This window comes from Diadema antillarum, unplaced genomic scaffold (genome assembly GCF_040938485.1).
Source record: "Diadema antillarum isolate AM-2024a unplaced genomic scaffold, OU_Dant_1.0 seq00000827_RagTag, whole genome shotgun sequence".
NCBI lineage: Eukaryota > Metazoa > Echinodermata > Echinoidea > Diadematoida > Diadematidae > Diadema > Diadema antillarum.
Window position 1 is genome coordinate 50,209 of NW_027271704.1, and position 23,568 is coordinate 73,776.

Below are 23,568 nucleotides of genomic sequence, written 5' to 3' on the forward strand. Positions count from 1 at the left end.
AGATATTGGCTGTTTTTTATGCCATTGTGCTTCAACCACAACCCAAGATGTTATGGGATGGTCTTGTTTTTACATCATAAGTGATTGCTGTTTTGATATTGAGATAGAAGTTATGTGTTTGGGGGAAATGCACAATAAATTGTCAAAATACTTGAAAAAATTTGATTTTTGATTTTAAGTCCAATTGATTCTTTGATATTAAAAAAAAAAGAATATCTGAAATTGTACAGTTGTATCTCAACAATAAATGCCTCAAAATCAAGTTCAAATGGCATATCTACATAGGTATTTAATGACCTTGCATGCTATTTTCTAGCAAATAATTCATCATTTTTCAACATACCACAAAATCACCATTTTTTGAAAAAAAAAATAATGAAAGGAGGTATCATTTTGAAGGGCACAGTGAGCTCTACAAAATGAGCCCATGATCTTAAATGTGGCATGCTGCCCTCTAGTGTCAGAGCCTGAGACAGAAGAGAGGTCTCACATGGTTCTTGCCCTACTCAGCCTTTGTATTCTACAGCATCAGTACACGCAGTTTTCCTTAGCAAAATGGCCCGAAAACGACAGGGTTATGTGAAAAAAGGAAAGGATTTCATGGAGTGCCCTCCTGTGAGGTCAAAAAATGCAGGCTTGAGGAGGAGAAAGAAGAAGGAGCTCCAACAGCCTCCGAAAGGAATGGAGGCCAACAAGCCAGCACTGCCACATACAAGTGCCCGTAGTCCCACCCATAGCAATTCACGTCGTGAATTGGAGGGGTTTTACCTCATAAGTGGCCAGCAACTGAAGGATGCTCTTCAGGCAGCACATGTTTGCAATGGAGGTGAGATCTTTGTGAAATGACACTTTTATACAAGTAATGATGCATATTCTTATTCATATTTACAGTAGATTTGAGATGAATGCTTGTTTTATTTAATCTGGCTTTTCTATAAAGCGATATGTGACAGATGTACATGTGTAGATTCTAACTGTAAGTAAGTTCAACTTGAATTTGAAAGCATACAAGAATGATATGCTCAAATCTGTCTGAATTACGGGAGGCAGGTAATAATTATGAGTGTTTTTGACTTAGAATGAGAGTGTTATAGTGTTGAATTCCACCTGTGAGTGTCCTGGTGTCAAGTAGTATTTCACAGATGAATATGGTGAAGTAGGATTGTGTGACCACGAAATATGTCGTGAGTTAACATGTTGGTATACCACCATATTATGGGTAGTGTACGTTGTAAATTCTAAGTTAGTGTATTAGAAAAAAGATTATTAATGTTATTTACTGGTCAATAGAAGGAAGAACTGATATTTCTGTCACATAGTTCAGTGTTCCCTTGCATAAATTGATCAGGCATAATTTGAATTGTATAGAGGGTAACAAAATATTCTCTTATTTTCAGGACACCTCAATCCACTCGAGGATGCCAGCCAGCATGATGGCCTGAACTGCTCCCTCATCCTACAATGCTCTGTTTGTGGTGAGGAGCACCGATTCTGCTCTTCACACAATGCATGTGAGGGAGCAGGAAAGTCTGCTGAAATCAAGAAGAGGGCAACGCTGGCTGGCATGGAAGTGGGACTGGCAAGGGCTGGTCTGGAGGACATGATGGCTCTGCTGGGCACACCACCACCTGTCACCTGTAGGAGCTACACGCGACATGTGACCTCTTTGTCAACATCCATTCATGAGTTTTGTTAGAAGTGTTGTGAATTATAATTTTGGCAGTAATTGATATTAAAATTGATATCATGTACCCAATTAAACTCTGAAATAGTATAATTCATATTATCAGTATTGATTGGTTAACTTATTGACTCAAAGGGATAAAATATATTTTTCTCATTTTTTCATAATTTGTCACATTTTTCTCTTGTCATATGAAAACATCAATCTGTATGATAAATTGTATTTTGTTTTCATTTTCCCTATCACAGACCTGCGAGGACCAAATGTCCGAGGCTGCCCAGCGCCTGAGGGAGAAAGCTAGGGAGAGCAACCCTGGGCTGAGAGACGATGATGTGGCGGATGTGGCAGTGTCATATGATGGAACACGGCACAGAAGTGGGCACTTATCGAATCACGGGGTAGGGGCAGTAATTTCATTAGATACTGGGGAGGTAATAGATAGGGAAGTTCTGTCAAAGGTTTGTCAGGAGTGTGAAGTTAGGAAGGGGTGGGATAAGATGAAAAATTAGTACAAAACATGGTGGGCTGGGCATGAGGATAGGTGTTTGCGTAATCATAAGGGGAGTAGTGGTAAAATGGAAGTAGATGCGGCAGTAATAATGTGGAAAAGGTCAGTTAGTAAGTATAAGATAAGTTATAGGTATATGCTGTGTGGTGGGGACAGCAGTTCATTCAATGCTGTTAGGGATACATATGTATTGGGGAGGGTCATGAGGTTCATATTAGATAGACTGTGTAGGGCATGTAGGTAAGAGAATGTACAAGGCATTGGACACTGTAAGGAAACAGAACAAAGGCAAATTAGCAGATGGGAAGGGGGTAGGGTGCGCAGAGGGTAGGCTAGAAGGGATATCAGACAGGGGATCAATTGGTAGGCTATGTAAATTATATAGGAGTACAATACGCAAACATGCAGATAAGGGGGCTTTAGATAATAAGGAGGCTAGGGATAGGGCAGTAGCGAAGATGCGAAGGGCAATATTGGCCATCTTGTATCATTCAATCAAACTGCCTGATCCTGATGAACGTCATATTGTCCCAATGGCGAGAACACATGGTGTGAGTACAAGAAAACAGGCAAAGAGAAGGACAATGAGAATCACTTACACCCTGTATGAAGTGCAAGCCAAACAAGATTAATTCGTATTTGCAGTTGCCATACAAAAAAAAAAAATAGTTTATTTTCCTGTGTGTATATGTATGTATGGTTTGATAGAAAGTTTTTTTTTTTAATTCAATTGTTTCAATTTTTCCCTTCGTCTTTCATGTAATTACACTTGTACTACCCTTGTCTTTCAGGGACCGGCAGGCACTGCCACATCCCCACTCCCAGCAGCTATGTATTCATAGCAGGAAGGCCAGCCACCCATACAGACAATAACACTGATGGCTGGGTCTTCCAGCCCTTATTGTAGTTTCAGTGATTAATTATATCATATTCAGGGATGCCAGTGGCAAATTGCTCTTGGGCCGGAATTTTTTTTTTGTGAACGAAATTGATGTGCACAAAGCGCACATCACGAGCGCGAAGTCCCTTCGGCCGGGGTCCAGGGCCCGATCAAGGGCCCTGGAAGCTCTGGGGTTCTTAGATGCTCTCTGGTGCAATCTGAGCATTTCTGAGGGCTCTTCTTCCCTCAAATCTAATCCAGAGAAATGAATTTGTAGCAAAAATAAAGAAGTCCTCGTGCCGTAAACTCCGTAGTTTTGCTTCGTTCAGCTGACTCGATCGACTCACCATACTCTCTCGGCGCTGTAGGCAAATGTAGCTATAGCGAGAGCGCAGCATGATCCATGCACCGCACATATAGTACATCGCCTAGAAACACCACAGGTTGTTCGATCGCGATCGCACGTGCTGGTATAACGCTTTCCAGACAATAATGTGGTCGTATTCTAGAAAAAAAAGGAATTTGTAGCAAAAAAAAAGAAGTCCTAGTGCCGTAAAATCCGTAGTTTTGCTTCGTTCAGCTGACTCAATCGACTCACCACACCGTCTCAGCGCTGTAGCTATAGCGAGAGCGCAGTATGATTCATGCACCGCGACCGCACATAGTACATCGCATAGAAACACCACACACTGTTTGATCGCTATCATCGCACGTGTTGCATGTCCCAGCTAGCAGCAGCAACATCGCGCTAGTTTTGCATGACAGTCATTTTGTGATATTCTCATGCCCAAGTATATGCGAAACATACTACGGAAATCGTGAAAGTGAATGTCCCGTAAGTTTAGATGATCATATTTTTTCGTTTTTCTTTCTTTCTTTCTTTCTTTCTTTCTTTCTTTCTTTCTTTCTTTCTTTCTTTCTTTCTTTCTCGAGTTTTCCGGCTTTCCCACACAGACGGAAATAATACCACGAAGCCGGAAATTGGACACCAAAATATGAAAAAGCCGGAATTCCGGCTATTGCCGGAAAACTGGCATCCCTGCATATTAATGAATGAAATTCCAATTGAAAATTTGTCATTTGACATTGAAAATATTCAAATATATCTATCACAATCAGAAAATGCATTTCTGTCCTTTTTTGTGTTATCCAGGTGTTGGCATGTGTGTGCCTGCATTGGTGAAGTAATGCAAATTGCACAGCTGTTTATTTCCTTTGTTTTAACAAGGAGGTACTAGGCAAAGCTTTGCCTAGTACCTCCTTGGTTTTAACAAAAGTGTGATTTTATGTGAGGTGATGTATTTCAGTGAAAGATTTTGTGAGAATGAAAGCATAGATTAAGCCCAAACTTGGAGTAATGGTTTGTTGATGTGTAAGCTGTTGTTTGAATAGAAAATGATATCTCCTGGTTGTCTCTTTTATAGATCATGACTCTTTATAGAAACATGTGTACTGTCTATGGGCAATGCATGGCACTGTACATTGTCAATGGACAAGCTCTCGTTGTGTGCTGAGCATCTACCACAGTTGACTGAAATCAAACTACTAACTGTCATAGTGTTTTGGTAAGTGGCTTGATCATTCATTTCTATTGATATAGAAGAATAAAATAAACATGGGTGACAAGAAATGATCAATGAGAAGGAAAAGGAGAAAAACACAAGCTGTTGCAAGACATGGTCAGGCATGTCAGGGGACTCCTCAGTCCCACACATTACAAAATCAGAATGTGAGTCAGAAAGGTGAAAATGACAAAGGAACGCCAAAATCAAAAGAAAGTAGGCCTAAAAGCCCTGATAGTCCGTGTTCAGCTAGCAAAAGAAAAATGGAAGAAACACGAACTCATGCAACTGGAGACTTTAGTGCAGGATACAGGCTGATTGATGTGAAGATCTTGACCGAGAACATTCAACGTTCATGAGTTTGCAAGAAATGTCATGGAAGTATGACACTCAAAGATGACTTCAGTAGACAATTTGGATTTGCAAATACATTGATACTATCATGTTCAAAGTGTGATTTTGTGCATGAATTCCAGTCATCTTCAAAGATTATTAGTGGCAGAAGTGGTCGGCCAGCATATGAAGTCAATTGAAGAGCAGTTATGGCCTTGCGGGAAATTGGTTTCGGGATGCCTGATCTTACCAAATTTTCTATGATTATGAACATGCCAGATCCTATTGGAAATACTGCTTTCAAAGGCCATGTAACTGCTTTGCTTTCTGCCTATGAAGAGGCTGCAACAGCTAGTATGAATGCTGTTGGGAGAAACATCAGGGAAGAGGCAAAAGCTGACAAGGGGAGGATGGCTGAACGCGCTGTCTCTGTGGATGGAACATGGTAGAAGAGACTTGGACATAATTCCTTGAATGGTGTGGTTTCAGCCATTGATGTGAAGTCTGGGAAGGTGATAGACTATGAAATCATGACAAGCAAGTGTAGAGAATGCCAGCATTGGGCTAAGAAGGACAAGAGTTCCCAAGAATATGCTATCTGGCATGCAGTGCATATTCAAAGGGGGGATTGCCAGTCTAACCACGCCAGTTCTGCCCCTAGTATGGAGCCTTATGGGGCACTCAGGATCTTCAAGCGATCAGAAGAAAACAGGCATGTGTAATACACAACATATGTTGGGGATGGTGATACCAAATCCTTTTCTTTGGTAAAAGAAAGCAAGCCATATCACAGGAAGATCATTCAAAAGAAAGAATGTGTGGGCCATGTCCAGAAGATCAGAGGTGTGGGAGTCATTTACGCAAAGAAGGTATCATCATGGGCTAGTAAGAAGTTCCCAGATGGGAAGACGATTGGTGGCAAGGGCAGACTTTCTAAAGTAAACATAGACACACTACAGAACTACTTCGGGATTGCTGTACGTTCTAATAAAGGTAATGCAGACCAAATGAAACGTGACATCAAGGCATCCCTGTACCATGTTGCCTCCACCGATGAGCACCCGCAGCATCAACACTGCCCAGATGGAATTGAGAGCTGGTGTGGCTATAAACGTGATGCTGCTGGTGATAGAGCAAAGAAATCCTACAAGCACAAACATGGAATTGCTCCTGCAGTAGTTGATGTCATAAAGGATATATATGAGGATCTCACTGCTGGAGAGAAACTTGAACGAAGCATTGACTGTCTGACTCAAAATCCGAATGAGGCTCTCAACAATGTAATATGGTCAAGGGTGCCAAAGAAAGTCTATGTTGGGAGAAATGTCTTGTGTATTGGAGTGGCCAGTGCTGTTTGCAACTTTAATGATGGATACAAAAGCTTATTGAAGGTGTTAGAGACAATGAATATTCAACCAGGTGTTTTTTGTCAAGTGATGGCTCAGGAGTTGGATGCGAAGAGAATCAAAGTAACCGAACGGCAATTATCTGACCAGGGGAAGCGAGCACGGAAACATCGACATGCTGTGCGGAAAGGATTTGAAGATGAGGAGGAGGAAAAAGTGTGGAAAATGTATGGATCAGGAGAGTTTTATCTGTCTTTAGCATGGAAATTTAATCTACCAGCCACAGGAACAAAAAGGTAAGCATACAGTGTTAACATGCATCCTTTAGCTCATAAAACATTAATGTACATGCTCTCAAAATAATGCTGTTTCTTACGTTTAAAACTTTACATCCACTTTTTTCCGCTTTCAATTTTTGACATATATACCCTATTTTGAACACTTCTTGTTCATTCATTTTGAAAGATATGTCCATGAAACTGCACAGAGAAGTAGAGTACCCTACAAAGGAAGGGATGACAGTGAGAAAATTACATTAAAAAATAAAAAAATATGTTAATTACGCACCTTGAATACATAATTAGGTGACAGATTTGATTGAAAAATGCCTTTCTTCCAGGACAATGTTTCAAAGTCATTTCAGTGGAATTCTAAAAGTGTAGTCCAAATAAGGAGGTCCAAATAAAAAGTTTTCAAAAAATCACAAAAAAATCATGGCGGTCAAAACTTTTCTGCTCCTGTGGCCATTGATTAATGAAATTCGCTGAAAGTGTTCATGAATCTAGCCTATTAGGTCCTACAACACACCTTTGAATTTGAAATAATTATTCCAACAGGAATTTGTGACAGCACATTTTTTCTTCTCTTGGGCAAAAAACCAGTTAGACTGGGGTGAATAGGGACACCATGGTGTCGTTTGATTGGCCCTTTAAATTTTCTGTATAATTAACTATCATGTCATAAATTGCTCTGAAATGTTTGTTATGTCCAGCTATTTCCTTAAGTGTGAATTTTTATTCACACTCTTGGAAATAGCTGCACATAACAAACATTTCAGAGCAATTTATGACATTATAATAGTTAATCATACAGAAATTTTGCATTTTTAAAATAGGAAAACTGAATCAGTAACGTGTTTAACTTTGAATTTACAAATAGAAGGGAAACCAAGAAACTGAGAAAACAGAAAAACAGTTCGTTTCCTGATTTTTATTTTTTAAAGTTAATTCCCTTATATTATTAAAATACGACCGTTTCTCTGTTTAAAATGAAGACAATAGAAACAGTTTTCACTCAATATTCTGTTTTTCCTTTCCCCCTTTTGGAAACAGAAAAACGAATTATTTGAATGTACCTCAATTCCCTTGGTCTAAAGGTACAACATAATGTTCATTTGATGGTCAAAGTCCACTAGTCTTTTTTACAGGCATTGTTGAATTTTCTCTATGTAAGATACATGCAATTATTTGAAAGCGACTGAAAGAAAGACTAGTTTTCTCATAGAGTTTGCACACACCCGTGTAATTTCTATGTGTTCACTTGTATGCTGGACAACGTTCGAGCAGAGCAGAACTTGTTGCCCGGTTCTTACCTCTTGGACATGGAGTGGAAGCTATAGATGTGGATGGTGTGGTGGTGATTGGTGGGTTGGAGTTTAAGCAAAGTTAATGACCAACCAAAAGATTTCCATGATGAAGGTTAACATGAAAAATACCAGGCTCCATGGTCTTCCCGAGATCAACCACGATGACCATCTCATTCAGCCAGGCCTAGTGGGTGGATTGAAGGGGTATCTTTTTACTAATTTCACCCACAGGGAGATTTGTCGCCGTATCATGTTTGTCCTTATAATATTTATCAAATGTCTAAGAAGACACCTACATGCGCTTTTTGAATCCAGAGCTTTTTGTGAACACAGCCAATGTTTAAAACCACTGTTCTTTTTTTTCTTCTGGCCCAACATGTTATTAATTAATGAATAAATTAACACATATTAACTATCAAATGATTCATCTCAATTATTTTTCATATTTTAGGAACACTCAAGAGCTAAAGGTTTCATTATCAGATTTGTAGAAGATGACAGAAACTAACAAGATGACAGAGCGCCGCACTCTTGTCATCTTTGGTCTCAAGCCACATGGTCCTAGACATACACATGTTCTGCATATTTCCACTGTTTCATTACAGAAAGTCTTGATGAAATATGGGATATGATACAACACAGTTCGTTCCGCCTCAGGATTCCAAAAATCTATGACTCTTCTATCAGCTGAGAGGAGGATCTGGATGGTGGTGGAGAAGGAGGAGGAACAAAAAGGGATGTCGATGGCTCATCCAAGACGTTGGAATAGGAAACACTTGACTACTTGAGGATAAAGTTCACCTTTACATCCTTTATATTGGTCTAAGTGTGAAGTGAGTAATGCAGCAATATCAGTAAAAGACATCAGTGAAAGTATGAGGAAAATCAGACAATCCGATCGAAAGGTCTAAATACAGCTTCTCTTCTAAACACTTCGCTTTTGTTTCATTATAGAAATTCGCAATGAAATATCGGATATCCTGCAACATAGCTCCCAACGGCTACAAATACCAAAGATATACGACTCCAGCATCAGTTGGATATTGATCAGCAATATCAGTACAAGACATCAGTGAAAATTTGAGTTAAATCAGACAATCCGACCAAAAGGTCTAAATTTGTTAGATTTCAGTGCCCGTGGCTGGAGGATATGAGCACAGTAAGTAATGCATAGAACAATATAAACAAAATATTTAAAAAGGACTTTTACAAAATCTATTTTTATGAAAAGTACATATTCCCTCTGACTATACTGACATCCTGACTACTGTAGAAGTGGATATTTTCGCCTTCGGCCGGTACGAAGAGTTTCACATGTTTTTAATTCTGTAGAATCAAGACATCAACGACTCAAACATGTGGCAAGCAAAAATATTAGCATGCTTTTATTTTCGCGCTAGTTTTTGGTTGCGCAAAATGAGCGAAAATTTCAAATGCCACAGTTCAATGAAAACATTTCTTGTGATTCCGTTCCTCTCACATTATATAGCTTGTGTTTTATGTAGTGATTGACAGGCAAGCAGTGTCCCCCGCTGGGTTTGCATGTAAATGCTTAGTTTCTGTCACTGTTCTGTGTGCGAAAGTCATGCCTAGATAAAGTAATGTAGCTACTGGTCATTTGAAAGAAAAACAAACATAGATTTGTCATACAATTTACATCAAAGTAAAGCTCTTCATTTTCTCTCCAACTTTGCTCACTACATATCCAGCTGAACAGAAATCTATACAAAAGCTACATAGTCTGGAAAAAAGAATGTTTTTCTACAGCATGACTACATTGCTGTCCCATATGGCACACAGGGGGTTTCCACCACAGCACATAAAGAGTTAACAACATGAAGTAGCCCAATGATGGATCATGATAATTCTACACTCCCGTAGAAGGAACTTCTCTGATTCAAGAACCTTGTTTTCACTCTCACACTATTTGCAACATCATCCTTTTGTTCCAAACTGTGTATAAAAACACATGATGCCACTGCCTAATCACGGTTTCTGTATCAAAACATCATGAGCCAATGAGAAACAAACCGTAAGACTCACAATCACATTCTTTGGTACAACTCAAGGTGCTCAAGGCAACATGTCCGTCGCTTTTCACAACTTTCCCTGTGGCTGTGAGGTGGCGCTTTTAATAGTTTAACTGATACACAGCTTAACAATACGCTGGCCAGTCAAACCTGATCTGCTATGATGCACAGCCCAACAGCTTGAGGCTGATATATCCTTGGAACCTTGGTTTTCAAACCTGATGAGCTGCAATGATGCACGGTCCAACATCTTGTAGCTGCTATATCCTCGGCACCTTGCGTTTCTTGTAGACTCCGTAGTACCACATCAGAGTGGTGGCCAGTGACAAGCTGTACCTGTGTGACCAGAGGAACATAAAATTTCACCTTGAGTTTACCTTGAGTTTGGTAGCAGAACAGACTAATGAAGGACCAGAAACATTTGTGACATGACACTTTTGTCAATTAAAGCAGACAACCTTTTTTACCAAACGAAACTTTTGCAAATTGCCAATGGCATTCAATGCATTGTGTACAACAAACAAAAAAGAACAACAACAAAAAAACACTTTTGTGTGCATTATACTTTCAACAATCTTGGCTCCTTGCAAAATTTGTGAATGTTTCATGCACATGAAAATTTCTAGTTTTAAAGTACTAATATACAAGGAAAATTTGGGTCTGAACCAAAAAATAAGCTTCAGCAGTATACTTTACCCTTGAGAAAACAAACAAACAAACAAACAAACAAACAAATCTACAGGGGTTATCTTTTTATTATGTGTTTGGTGGTTACTTGTGAAGATCAAGTCACTTTTTATCTAGGATTTTTCTTTTCCTGAGATCATTTATTCATTTTGTCAATCTTACTCTGCCAAGATCAAACAAGAAATAAAATCTTTCCTTCTCTGTCTTAATAGTGTCCTCTTTTCTTGAAAGTTTGTCCCTCATTTATAGGGTTTTGATACTGGGACATCAGAACGTACTATGTGTAATGGTGAACATCAGCACACATATGCTAACTCTTGTACCACTGAATGAGCCTTCAACCATGTTTCTTTGAAATAAAGAATACTGTACAAACTAAAATGTTCACTTACAAACACTTTCCCAAAGGACCACTTGCTGGACATGTTCACATATTGTTGATTTTGAAATTACGCTAGGGTCTAGTAATCGTTACTTCACCTCTCACAAATATATAAGAATGACTCACAAGCGGCAATACTAGTAGTCCCTACATGTACTGAGTTTTTAGCGATTTCCCTGTACATAAATAAGTAATGTGTTCTGCATTTGAAGTACTGTTACTAGAGTATTGTCATTGCCCTAGATATCATTGTGTCATGACACATGTAGCATGTTAGACCTACTGTAGTTGCACGATCCAGTGCATGGCTTATTATTGTATTTTTTTCTGAAGAATTTAATTGTCTGGCATTCTTGTTCTCACATGTTTTTGTATTCACACTTTGCTTTCGTGGTTCAACGGTGCTTTGCGAACTTCAGCTAGCACATATTATCTCGCTGTCATATACACAGAATGAGAACCACTTCAATGATTTCTGTGCTGTGTTTTCTATGAGCTCTTTCAGATGAAATCATGACATCTTGTAAGCATTTCTGAAAATTATAGTAATCTTGATTTGGCTTTTGGCTGTACAAGCTACCTAACCTGTCAATCAAACTCACAAAGGGTGTGCTGGCTAGTGCAATGCAGGCAGGTTGCATTACATTTCATGCAGTCTGTAGGCAGAAGTAAATGTAGGGTTGAGCTTAGCTCCAGTTCCTTGATATCAAGCCTTTTAGAAGGGCAGCGTGCACCTCAAATTGAGCAAATCAAGATTAGAAATCACCTCTGGACCTTAATTTGCAACTACAGGATCTAGAATTGTGGTCACAATATTTTGTGACCAGACTCCAGATAAAAATATCTAAATAATGATCACAAATGATCTAGAAGAGGTTAAAATAATAATAATAATACATGTATATCAATTTATAAAGTGCAAAACCTATAGACATATATTCTTCTGCGCTGCAAAAGCTTCTGATGTGCTTGATAATAACGAACAGTTAAATGAAAAGATGTGTTTTGAGTCGTGATTTAAAGACTACTACTGTTGGGGATTTCCGGACTTCTAATGGTAGATCATTCCAGAGTTTGTGAGCTGCACAGGCAAATGCTCTGTCTCCCAATGTTACTTTTGTTTTACATGTTGGAATCTGTAAAAGAAGAGTGTCCTTAGAACAGCGCAAATTATGAGTATGTCGATGAGATTTAAACACTAATAATTCGGATATGGGTCATTCCATGGGGTTGGGTCTTCTCTAGATTTTCATGTTGTGTAGGGAATAAAAGTCATATTCTGAAAAATTTATCAAATAATTGTCCGTGGTTTGCAGTTATTCTTGGAGAGAAATGTGTGAAGAATTATTTGATGAAAAAAAAACAAGCCTGTGTACAAATGTATTTTGTCTATGACTGTTTCACTAATGATGTCCCATGGTTTTTTGCGGTTTATGTTGTGACATAAATATATGCCATTTTCATGGCAATGTAAAACAGGAATAAACAACCTTTCAGCATTATGCCTATCATCATTAAGAGAGGCAAGGTGACTTCTACAAAGACTGTAAGGCACATAAACATTTGTAACAAAATAAGAACACCAGAGCATCTTCAAGCAACCTCATACCTATGTTACAAACGATGTCCATGGCACTTTTTGTTGTAACATAGGTATAGCATGGTTTTACATACACTTCCAATCATAATATAATTAGAAACTTTATTTCTATAATGAGATTTATATTTCAGGAGTATTCTTATCCAAAAATTAGCATCAAAATCCTCCAAATAAACGAGAAAATACGGAACATATCACTGTACTTCAGTGCGATGTCCGGCCTCTTCGTGTAACGTAGGTAAGGAAAGACGCGTCTCGCGATAAAAAGAAGAGCTACTAACTTCAGCAATCGTATTTATGTCACTGGCAGTCCTCCCCCAATGGCAGAAAAACTACTCACAGCCAATATACACCTACCTGGACAGCGCAAGATCTGTTTTTCTGCCGTTGTCCAGGTAACATAGGTACAGGAGTTTTAATGTTTCTGATGTCAATTGGTAAGCTTTTACGCTATTTTACGAAAATAATAACATTTGTCATATTCTGTAACTCTATTAGAGGAAAAAAAATGACATCTTAACCTCTGAACTGGCCAAAAATACTGTGGACGATGATACTGTAGTCCCACATACTGAGATATTTGTTACAGGTTCATGTTCATAATTTTGATTGCCAAATTTTCTGTCCATGCCGGTCTCTGCAAAAGAGGCATATATTCCTCTCTTAGAAAACCATACAAAAGTATATCAGTGTATCTTCACTGCAATATAAAATTGTTTTACCTCCTGACTATTGTGAATTTTTGGACCCTTTTGTCATTAGGTATCTACCAAGGTAGACGTGCTAGAGTTAGTATTAATCACTATATACTAGTTAGAAAACGTAGATGTCCAGACTGCATCTGAACTAGAGAAATAGAGTTTGCCTTATTTTGCTGGTGATATTGAGGGAACTAGGAGCTGTGAAATTCTTTCTCTTTAACAGATTTACTTCGAAAATGTCAATGTTTTCCTTCCAAGATTTCACTGATCTGTTAGATGCTCTGATGAAGTTGCTAACATTTCACAAGGATTCACCATTTCCATTCCATGTTCACCCACTGTGAAGTCTCAAAGCTAAAATGCCAGTGTCCTATTCAGTTTGGGTAGGTAGTGGGTAGGAAAGGCTTCAATAAAATTATGAACCCCAATCAAAATTGGACTATTATTGCTCTACACTATCATTCAAAAAGAGGGCGACAATTTCGATGGGGGATGAATATAAAATAGGGCCTAGTATTATTTTGGGAGTCTATTAAGGACCATAACCGTAAACGTAACCCTGACCCTAGCCCTAACCTTAGCTAGGACACTCGGGGCAGCGACCTGCCCTTCCTACAGTGTAGCTTGCATCTGAAAACAAGTTTTTAGCATAGAGTATGAAAATGATATTTTCCTATGTTTTACATGCTATATTATTATTATTAATATTTACATCATTTTAAGCATAACCCATTTTTTTTTTTCAATTTTGGTGGGAGGTACACATGGAACTCTAGCTAATGGGTATGCCAAGAGGTAGAAATGTAAGCAAAATTGTTAAAATTATTTAATTCCATTCATAAACACACAGATACATCAACAGGAATATATAGTCAACCCCGACAAAAATTTTCTTTTAATTTTTTTATTCTATTTCTCTTTACACCTTTTGTTCAGTTTTTTTTAATGAATCTGCCATGGCTCCTCCTCTACCACCGCTACGTGTTAAACTACATGAAAGAGTGAAAAGGACACATCCACAGCACTCCGCAAACAGAGAGGAAGCCGACAAAGCAACACCCAAGAAGAGCGAATGTAACAAACTAGACAAGAAGAAAACTGCACAGAGGGAAAATGGACAGAAGAAAAACAAAAATCGAGGGCTAAATGGACATTGGACAAAAGAGCAGAAATTAATTTCAAACAAAGAACATGGAGAAGACAAGAAGACTTGTCTGATTTCTCTTTATTAGTTTTCTTAGTTAGTTGACAACTAGTTGATGATGTTGTTAGTGTATATTAGGTCAAATTGTGTAAAGCTTCACGTTCTTCTTCTTCTTCTGATTAAGTCTGCCTTCTTTCATATCAGAGTTACAAAGAATTGAAGTCTGTGTAACATAGGTATTGTTCCACAGGTGTGCAGTAGATATAATTCCAAAGAACTGTTACAATAGTGTTATTTGTGGGAACATACATAAAGTCTATATGTGTAGGTTTTAACATCTCACACCACAATAAAGGAAATCAGTTGATATGTCGTAGTGTACCTATGTTACAAAGACATACTGTCCTTGTAACATAGGTAGTACACCTTGGGCGAGGTTGTTGTCTGAAAACCCCTGATTATAACAATAAAATCATGTTTTCACTTGAATACCCATACAAATCACTTGCTTCAATTGTGGTGCTTTTAAGAATATTGTCATTGTATCACTCTTGATGAAAAAGTTAAACCTTTGATTGAAATTGTTAATGGTTTGTAGAAAAAAACATGTTAATAAAAGTGGCTTGCAGTTGACATCAGAACATACAATCTTACTAATAATGATCTCATGCGCCTGTTAAATAACATGTTGATGTGCTATGGACGAAAAAAACGTGGATGTGTTCATTGTTATCATTTCAGAACACAAAATGATGAAGGATGTCAACAAATGAAGTCCGTGTAACATAGGTATTTTGCCATACCTGTTTACCCATGCTGACTGAAAGTGTGCGAAGTAATAAACAGATTTCTAGTGGAATATGTTGAAGAATGGGAGTAACAAATCAGGGGGAAAAAGGAAATTTCAATTTACCCAACTTGAATTTTCAACTTGTATGTCACAATTTCAGTCCCAACCCCATGGAATTGCCCATATGTAACGGGGGGCTTGACCGATATCAGGATTACAGTGGACTCCCGTTATAACAAGGTCCTCAGGACCGGCAGTTTTTCTTTCATTATATCGAAATTTCGTTATAACCGAACAAATAAACAATGAAAATACATAGAGCTCATAATGCTGCCGCCTGAATTTTTATTTCGTGGTAACTGGAATTTCATTATAACCCTGTTCATTACAACAGGAGCGCAGCGTACTAAAGAATTCTTTTTTTTGAACGTCTGAAAGGGAGGTTAGACTAGCAGCACACTACTTACCAAGTCAGGATATACTGTAAATGTTCATTCCTGAGAGAGACTCTGGTCTGTCCTCCGATTGGGCCACCTGGCACTGTGCTTTCTGCATGGAAAGAACACAACAATGTTCAGAAGGACCTATCCCAAAGTGACCTCACTATTTCAACTCTAGAACTATTGAAGGCACATATGAATGTGCATTGGCAACAAAACAAAAGAAACGAACACAACTTTCAGTGAGAACATCTTACATAAAGATAAGTCATTAGAATTAGAAATAAAACAAAGTCATACGCAATATAATCTTTTCACTGGGGAATTACGTGGAGATGCACATAAAAAGTATGTGAGAAAAGATGTTACGATGCAAGCACTAATCTAAATCTCACAATCAAATGTCAAATGGCATCTACAATAATCCATTCCAAGCTCAAGCCTCTTTTGACTAAATTTCATACCACTAGCTTGCAATAATTAAATACACAGTTTTCAGCAGCTTTTCTTTTTTTTTCTGCATCTCTGTAATTTGCTGCAAGTTCTTGGAAATTTGTGGAACTCATTTTGCAGGAAGCCGGTGTCAAACAAAAAGAAGCTACATACCTGACACAGCATCCACCATGATGGCTTCAGTACTAGCTACTCTGGACATAGCGTCAAGATCACGATAGTGCCACACGTTCCTCACCTCATCATTGTTAGGCATGAATGGAGCTCGCTGGAAGAAAGTCAGTAGATTTGTCAGATTATTGTCAGAAACACCAGGTTATCAGCTGTGCTATGAATATGCATACATGCATACATGCAAATGTATGCATTCATAAATTGGAATGAGGAACCCCTTGTGAATGGAAAAGTTTGCTGGAGAGAAAGTTAAAGACACGGCACTCAAGAAATAGAGTTGGTTTATCAGCATTTTTTACACATTAGGTGGTGATGCAGCCTTATTATTGTTTGAGTTTCACATAAATGACATTTCTGCTGTTGATTACCACCAACACTTCCTTGACGGTAAAACGAAAGTCATGTACAAAGATCATACCAGGAATACAGTATAATCATTGCTTGGAATCAGTAGACACACACTAGGCTATGACGAAAGGAACAACTTGCTACTTGACTTCAGCTTCCAAACTTTATGAGGTAACCAGCAGACTTACGTTATTCAATTGGAAACAAAACAAACATCAACCCACATAAGAATAAATTTCAGGCTTTCAAGTGGGATAACGTAAAAAAGTAGGAATAAAGTAGGAACGAAGTCTCTAAAAAAGTAGGAAAAAGTAGGACTTAAAGAGGGAAAAAGTAGGGCATTAAAGAAAAAAAAGTAGGAATAAGTCAGGACATGTGCAGGCTTTTTGGAGTAGTTTTCGTCGACACTCACCAGAACTCTTGATGTTACATGTAAATCTTAATTTGTACTCACAACCCTGCTGCCTCAGCCTCACTTTTGCTCCTGGGAGAGCCTGGTAATTTTGAGCGATGATGAGAGCTGGTTGAGCACTGCTCCAAGTCCTAAGCTGCAATATCAGTGGGATCAATCACATCTGCACAGGAGCAAAAGCTGAGGCTGGCAGCAGTCTTGTGGTTGATTGGTGTGTGTTATCCCTCTTTCATGCTGAAGAGGCTCTCCCCACCAGTAAAAATCTGCAACTAGAGTCTACTCATCATTTCTGAATATAAATTATTCAAGTAGCCTTGCACATTTTTTTTTTTGCGGGGTTTTTCACCAAAAAAGTAGGAAAAAGTAGGAAAAAGTAGGATTTTGAGCAAAAAAGTAGGAAAAGTAGGGACAGCAGTAAAAAAGTAGGAAAAAGTTGGAAAAGTAGGGCCACTTGAAAGCCTGAAATTTGTTCTTCTTTAATTGATGTATTTCAGACAGTTTGTTGGTACCAAAATGCAAACACTGAATGTTATAAGCATGAATATCTTATAGGCACAATCAAACACTACCCAATCATACTGTAATACACAACATAGCCACAGACATATTGTATGGTACAAATGATAAGATATACTTCTGCAGACACAGATGACATTCACATTGTACAGATTGGAATATAGAGAAGGGAATGCAGAGGAAGAACTCTTGAAATGTCATGGTACATAAATACATACCTTTTCTGTAAGTCTCACAACTCCAACAAGGTCTATTTCACCTGGAATCTGAAATCAAGCATACAGGGATCCATAGCAATATTTTGATAACTATATATTCAATCACCAAAATCTAAGTGCATTTTTTGTGATATCAAATATGGTTATGACAATTTTTTTTTACCACAAAGTAAAAATCAAAGTCTGAAAATTACTATCAATATAACTGTATAGCCATTTTTGTTGGCTAAAAGGAAATTTTGATATAACAATTTAAAGGAAACTGAAGGTCACAAGGACTCTGTTACGACAGGAGTCACCCGAACTAAAATCCTGTTAGAAAGATACATGTAATGAATGAGAGAGTAGATTCATTGGTTTAATAGTCTACTGCTGATTGATGCTGAAGTCTTCTGGAAAACAAATAAAAAAAGCTTAAAGAACAGAGAGCATCTCTGAATGATATTGTTCATTGTTCAACCCTTCATTTAAAAACTATACACAGTGAATTAAAGGGAATGTACAGTACTGGTTGAGGTAGGGATTCATGTTTTGAACATTCCTAAGTGAGATAATGAAAAGCCTCATATTAAGTATGAAAGAGCATGTAATTTTCAGAAGGATTCAACGTTTATTTGATGAAAATTGGTTTTCAAATGGCTGAGATATCCAAAAAAGTGCTAATAATAAAAGGCGACATGCCCCAACTTTATTACTATCTCTTTGTTTCACCTTGTTTTTGGACATCTCAGCCATTTCAAAACCGATTTTCATCGAATAAACTTTTGATACCCCTTAGAACTGCATGCTCTTTGACATCTCATAGAGTGGTTTCTGAATATCTCACAAAACGTTAAAAGCTAAAATCTTCACCTCAACCAGAACTTTCCACACCCTTTAAATGAAAAGGAATTGATTCACTTTGAAATATGGCACAGAAAAACATCTAAGCAGAAGGTGCAACAGTTGTTTGGTGATTTGATTTTAGAGGCGTAAGACTTACTTTTGAGAAGATGAGTTCATGTTTGGTTAAATCTTACCTGCCCCTGAAGTCTTGTCTCTGGTTTCATCTTCTTCCTCGGTACCCAACCCCTATTCACAAGGATGTCGACCCTAAAAATAATAGAGGTGTGTAAACTTTAGGTAGCACAACTTCGCCATTTAGAGAAAACAATCACCTGAAATAAAATGTGGATAGTATAATTGCCAAACTGTACAACCTCCTGAATGAACAACTGAATACACATAGGTTACAGCATATTCAAAGATCTTGTTGCCTGAAAAAAAAACACAATCACCTCATTCACAGTATACTGACAAAGCAATCTACACAGTGGAGTGCTGAGTCCAGAAATATTCACAGCATGAAACTTTGACAATCACTACTGGCGTTCAATTCACCGAGTAGACAAACGCTTTCACAAGTATTGGCTCCTTGCAAATTTTGCAAAATTTTATGCACACAAAAATTATGGGTTTTACAGTATTCACCATAACGCAGGTGTGCTTTGAATGGCTGTCGAGTGTTAACTCACCCAAGATCTGTACAGTGGAACGGTGTGATGACATGAACACCTGAATCTCCGGTTGCCATCGGACTTTGGTTCGATCCCTCTATGTCCAGTCTACTACGTGGAAGGACATACATCTCTCTTGAGTGGTCAAACTGACCTCTTACACTGACCTTCCTGTACTGTAGTTCCTGCAACTCTGAAGGCCTGTAGTAGAATATACATGCAGTCAAAAGAACAAGGAAATATCAAATATGATTTCCTAATCACAATTTTTTACATTATCCATACACTTGTTATCAATATCAAAGATAAAATTCTAGTTTAAAAACTCTTGTAAGCATTGCTTAAATATTTACCAATAATGTTGTCTGCTGACAAAACAATGTAGTCAGTCCTGTCAAACAAACATTCGAATAGACACATTGTTGCCCCTACACAAATGGAGGTGTGAGGGGGAAGCATACACTGGCACAGAGTTACAGAGATGAAATCACTTCAAACATGAAGGTGTTTTTTTTTGGTAAAATGCAACATTCTTGAGTTGAAAAGATGTGATATTACCACTGGATTATATCATTTTTAGTGTATAAATTTGCTCTATATCACAAAACTGTAGTTGAAAAGTACACACACTAGTGAATTCATAACTATGGTACATAGGATTTCATTGGTGTCTACAATATGACCTGTTTAAAAATGTACATCAAATTATTTATAGACGAAAGACTTGAATAAGCAGTTGATCTTGGATGTTGCCTTCTCTCTTTATACAGAAAAAACAGATCACTTTCTTTGGAACCATGATGACATGTAGTTTGCAGGCACAAACCCATGTTGGTCGTATAGGAGTCTGCATGCGCCACGACTAATATACGCACCACTACATTGCAGCCTCTCCCAACAAGGGAGAAGCTTCAACATAGGGCTTATGGGACAGTGCCAAAGTGGTGCATGTAGTAGTCTTGGCGCAGACTCCTTTACGACCAACAAGGGTTTGTGCCTGCAAACTAGATGACATGAAATGAAACTCACTCTAATGGTAATGGGACGGGAGGAGCACTCGTCCTCTCCTCTAGCTCCCTAATGAGACCAAGTTTCCACTCGCGTCGTTTCACTTGCCACGTTCCTAGGCCAAAGGCAGCTACAGGTATGATGAGCAGGAGATTGCTAAACGCTGTGGAGCCGCTCTCGTCTCCCTGGCTGGCTTGGGTTGAACACAAACGCTGGGTGTTGCTTAATTGCACAGGTGAGGAAGGAAGGCCTGAATTCTGATGCTGATTCAGGAGTCTACATTGCTGTTCGCAGCGACAAATAGAGAAAGAAAGAGAATCTAAATACGTTTCAAGTCCTCTGAAATGTATGCACATACAAGTGTACTCATCAGTCACAAACCATTTTTGGTTACCATCATTGTAAAAAAAAACCAATTAAATTATGCATCTTTTCAAAAAACAGTGGCATTATTCATAAACTAGAAATTATAAAACAGAACAGTAGTCTACTGCAAAAACTGAGGAGGATGAGGAGGAGGAGAAAAAGAAGAAGAAGTTATCCCAGTCATTGTTCTCGCATTCAGATAATTCTGTCACACGGAATCAGCTTCCCATTGCATTGTGATGAGACAGGCTACGTACTAAAAATGGAAATGGGCAATTCCGCGGTTAGTAACGTTACATTTGAACAAATTTAGATATTTGTTTTTACTACTTAATTACCATTTATTCATTTCAAGCCAAAATTATGTCAAAAACATGTTCATCATTCCCAGGTTTATGATACAGAAAAGAATGAATACAATCCAAGAAATAATAGCATTGCTATGGCAACTTAAAGGGCTGGTTAGTAACGTTACGAAAAAAGGACATGACAAAAAAATCAATGTCTTGTAACAAAAAGTGTGCAAAAATTCAAGTTACTTCAAACAAAGTGTTGCATTAATTTCAATTATTGCATCATGACAAATGTTCACACAATGTTTTTTAGCAGTTCGACGAATAATTTCTTAGCTAGACCCCCAAAAGCATGGTTAGTAACGTTACGGTTAGTAACGTTACATTTGTCCGGAGTAATTCCGCAGGTCATTTCACCCTTTTGTAATTGACAAAATGTCACATGACTTCTGGAGTATTTAAATGTATTTATCTTTTACCCTGTAGCAAAACTTTGAGGAAAAAATTCCAAAGGAACCCACTGTAATTTGTATTTAAGTGAATTTCAGCATCCCCAGTCCCACATGTACATTTTAAATGATGGTTTTAGATCTCGCGAAATCAATCAATACGAAAGATAAAATCTACTGAATTTGAAAGACCTTAATGATTGGTGAACATCCATGGCATTAGTTGATACCTAGATTAAAGAGTAAGATAAAGAGGCACATTTCTTTTATCCATGTCATGTCCACCTAACTGCGGAATTGCCCAAATGTACGCTGTCACTGACTAGTGCCGACTAGATGTAATACTACCTAAATTACATCTACATCTACATGATTATAATGTATGCACAGTGCAGCTGCAGCTGCAGTGGACAGAAATATCCGTCTGTCCACTATTTAGAGCCCAGAGGAGTCTTTGACTTTGACTTTGGGCCGAATGCATAAAACAAGCAATCGCTTGTAAGCAATTGCTTCAAGCAAAAGCCAGAGACTCCAACTCTCCCGTTTTCGACGGGAGATCTCCCGCCGAAAACCCATTTTTGCAAAATCTCCCGTTCTCCCGCTTGAGACTTAATTTCTCCCGCCCTAGCTCTGTGTCTCCCGTTGGAAAGGATTTCTTACTTACTGCTATTGTATGTTGAAAATAAATAAACCTTAGATAGCACCAGAGAGCATCTAGAACCCTAGGAATTTCGCGCTTCGCACACATCAACTTGGAGTCTCCCGTTTGCTAGGGATTTCAGGCGGGAGAATCTCCAGATCAGAAGGTGCTTTGGGTTGGAGTCTCTGAAAAGCACAAGCTCGTCTAGCAAAAGGTCTAGCTCAAGCAATTGCTTAAATCCATATGCATAACCTTGTGCTTATGCTAATACCTTTTGCTTGTCCCGCACAAGCAATTGCTTGCGTTTTCAACAAAAGGGACGTCACGCCTGTGCGAACACAAGAACAAAGGCGAGTGTGGCAGCATGTATTTGAAGGGGCATGTCTGTGTGGAAACATTTCCTGACATAGCAGAAGAGCTATGAAATGCACACACAGACACATACACACACATCTATACACACACACACACACGTATTACTGCCACTGGCTGATTCCCATCACTACCCGGTACTCACAGCTTACGGTAGCCCGGATCTGCCAGATCGCACGCGGAGAGAGTTCTCCTTGCTCTCCACCGAAGTCAGACATCCTACCTGTTTTTCATCACATTTTGCGTGCTAACCACTGGAAATTCCTGTTATTGAAATGAAAAAGTTTCTTACACTACTTATGAGTAATTTCTTGTAGATTTATACCACTCCTTCACAAGTGTGGTCTTTCTTTCATAAATATGAAAAGGATACTTAAAAGGGTACATTCCGGTTAAGCAACAGCTCAAGCTCATTTCACAGAGCTTGGAAAATTGCAAGCAATTGCTAGCAAGAACTAGCAAAAGGTATGTTTTATGCATACGTTTTTAAGCAAATGCTTGGTCTCTAAGCAGTTGCTTGCGGGCAGCAAGCAATTGCTTGTGCTTGGTAGCAAAAGCTTCTGCTCGCAAGCAATTGCTTGTTTTTATACATACGGATTCGAGTAAAAGGCTAGCACAAGCAATTGCTAGCTTTTGTTTTATGCATTCGGCCCACTGTCTCACACACGATTCACCTGACTTGCACTTTCCGCTCTAAAATTTATGTCATACATTAATCATTATACATACCCGAGGTGAATTCCATCTCTTCCGAAGTGATCTTGCTATGAATCGAAACCCACATGCCGAAGACATTTTGGAATATATAAATTTGGGGGAAGTAGTGGTGTCGGATCAGTCTTAAAATTCTACTAGATTCTAGCAGTTACACCACAGTTTGCGCTATGTCGCGGATGTCAGCAATCCGATCCTGCTCACAAACGTGCAGGTCTTGTCAGGCCACCAGCTCAACAGGTTAGCGCGTGTTACGTGTGATCGAGAATTACAAAACCATAGCATTGCACGCTTGCCGTACCGTGTATGCGTAGTCCCCGTAGTCGCCTCGTTCTCAAATTGATTTTCTGCAGTCAGTATGATCATCTTTTCTACCGAATTAAGGCATTAAAAAATCCAAAGATAAATAGAAGAAATGTACTTATATAAATAAATCA

General features: G+C 38.4%; 1 protein-coding gene and 1 pseudogene across 1 annotated transcript; one reads left to right on the forward strand and one right to left on the reverse strand.

The window, feature by feature from the left end:
• The first annotated feature begins 555 nt into the window (after positions 1 to 555).
• Positions 556 to 2,802, forward strand: LOC139740032 (uncharacterized; annotated as a pseudogene).
• Positions 2,803 to 10,188: 7,386 nt separating this feature from the next.
• LOC139740036 (surfeit locus protein 1-like) lies at positions 10,189 to 23,342 on the reverse strand. The gene is made up of 8 exons (XM_071650628.1): positions 23,147 to 23,342; positions 20,319 to 20,581; positions 19,308 to 19,490; positions 18,813 to 18,885; positions 17,794 to 17,841; positions 16,279 to 16,393; positions 15,700 to 15,781; positions 10,189 to 10,264 (listed from the first exon to the last, which is right to left on the reverse strand). Exons 1-8 carry the CDS (start codon positions 23,210 to 23,212, stop codon positions 10,189 to 10,191), a joined length of 906 nt encoding a protein of 301 aa, XP_071506729.1. The 5' UTR covers positions 23,213 to 23,342.
• Positions 23,343 to 23,568: the final 226 nt, after the last annotated feature.

What these genes read in the sequence shown, in the direction of transcription:
- LOC139740036 (XM_071650628.1), bottom strand. Translation starts at nt 23,212, where the DNA reads ATGTCTTCGGCATGTGGGTTTCGATTCATAGCAAGATCACTTCGGAAG. An exon ending in AGAGATGGAATTCACCTCGG is followed by an intron (nt 20,582 to 23,146) that starts GTATGTATAATG and finishes CGCTGCGAACAG; the next exon opens with CAATGTAGACTCCTGAATCA. An exon ending in TTACAGTATATCCTGACTTG is followed by an intron (nt 10,265 to 15,699) that starts GTAAGTAGTGTG and finishes CTGGTCACACAG; the next exon opens with GTACAGCTTGTCACTGGCCA.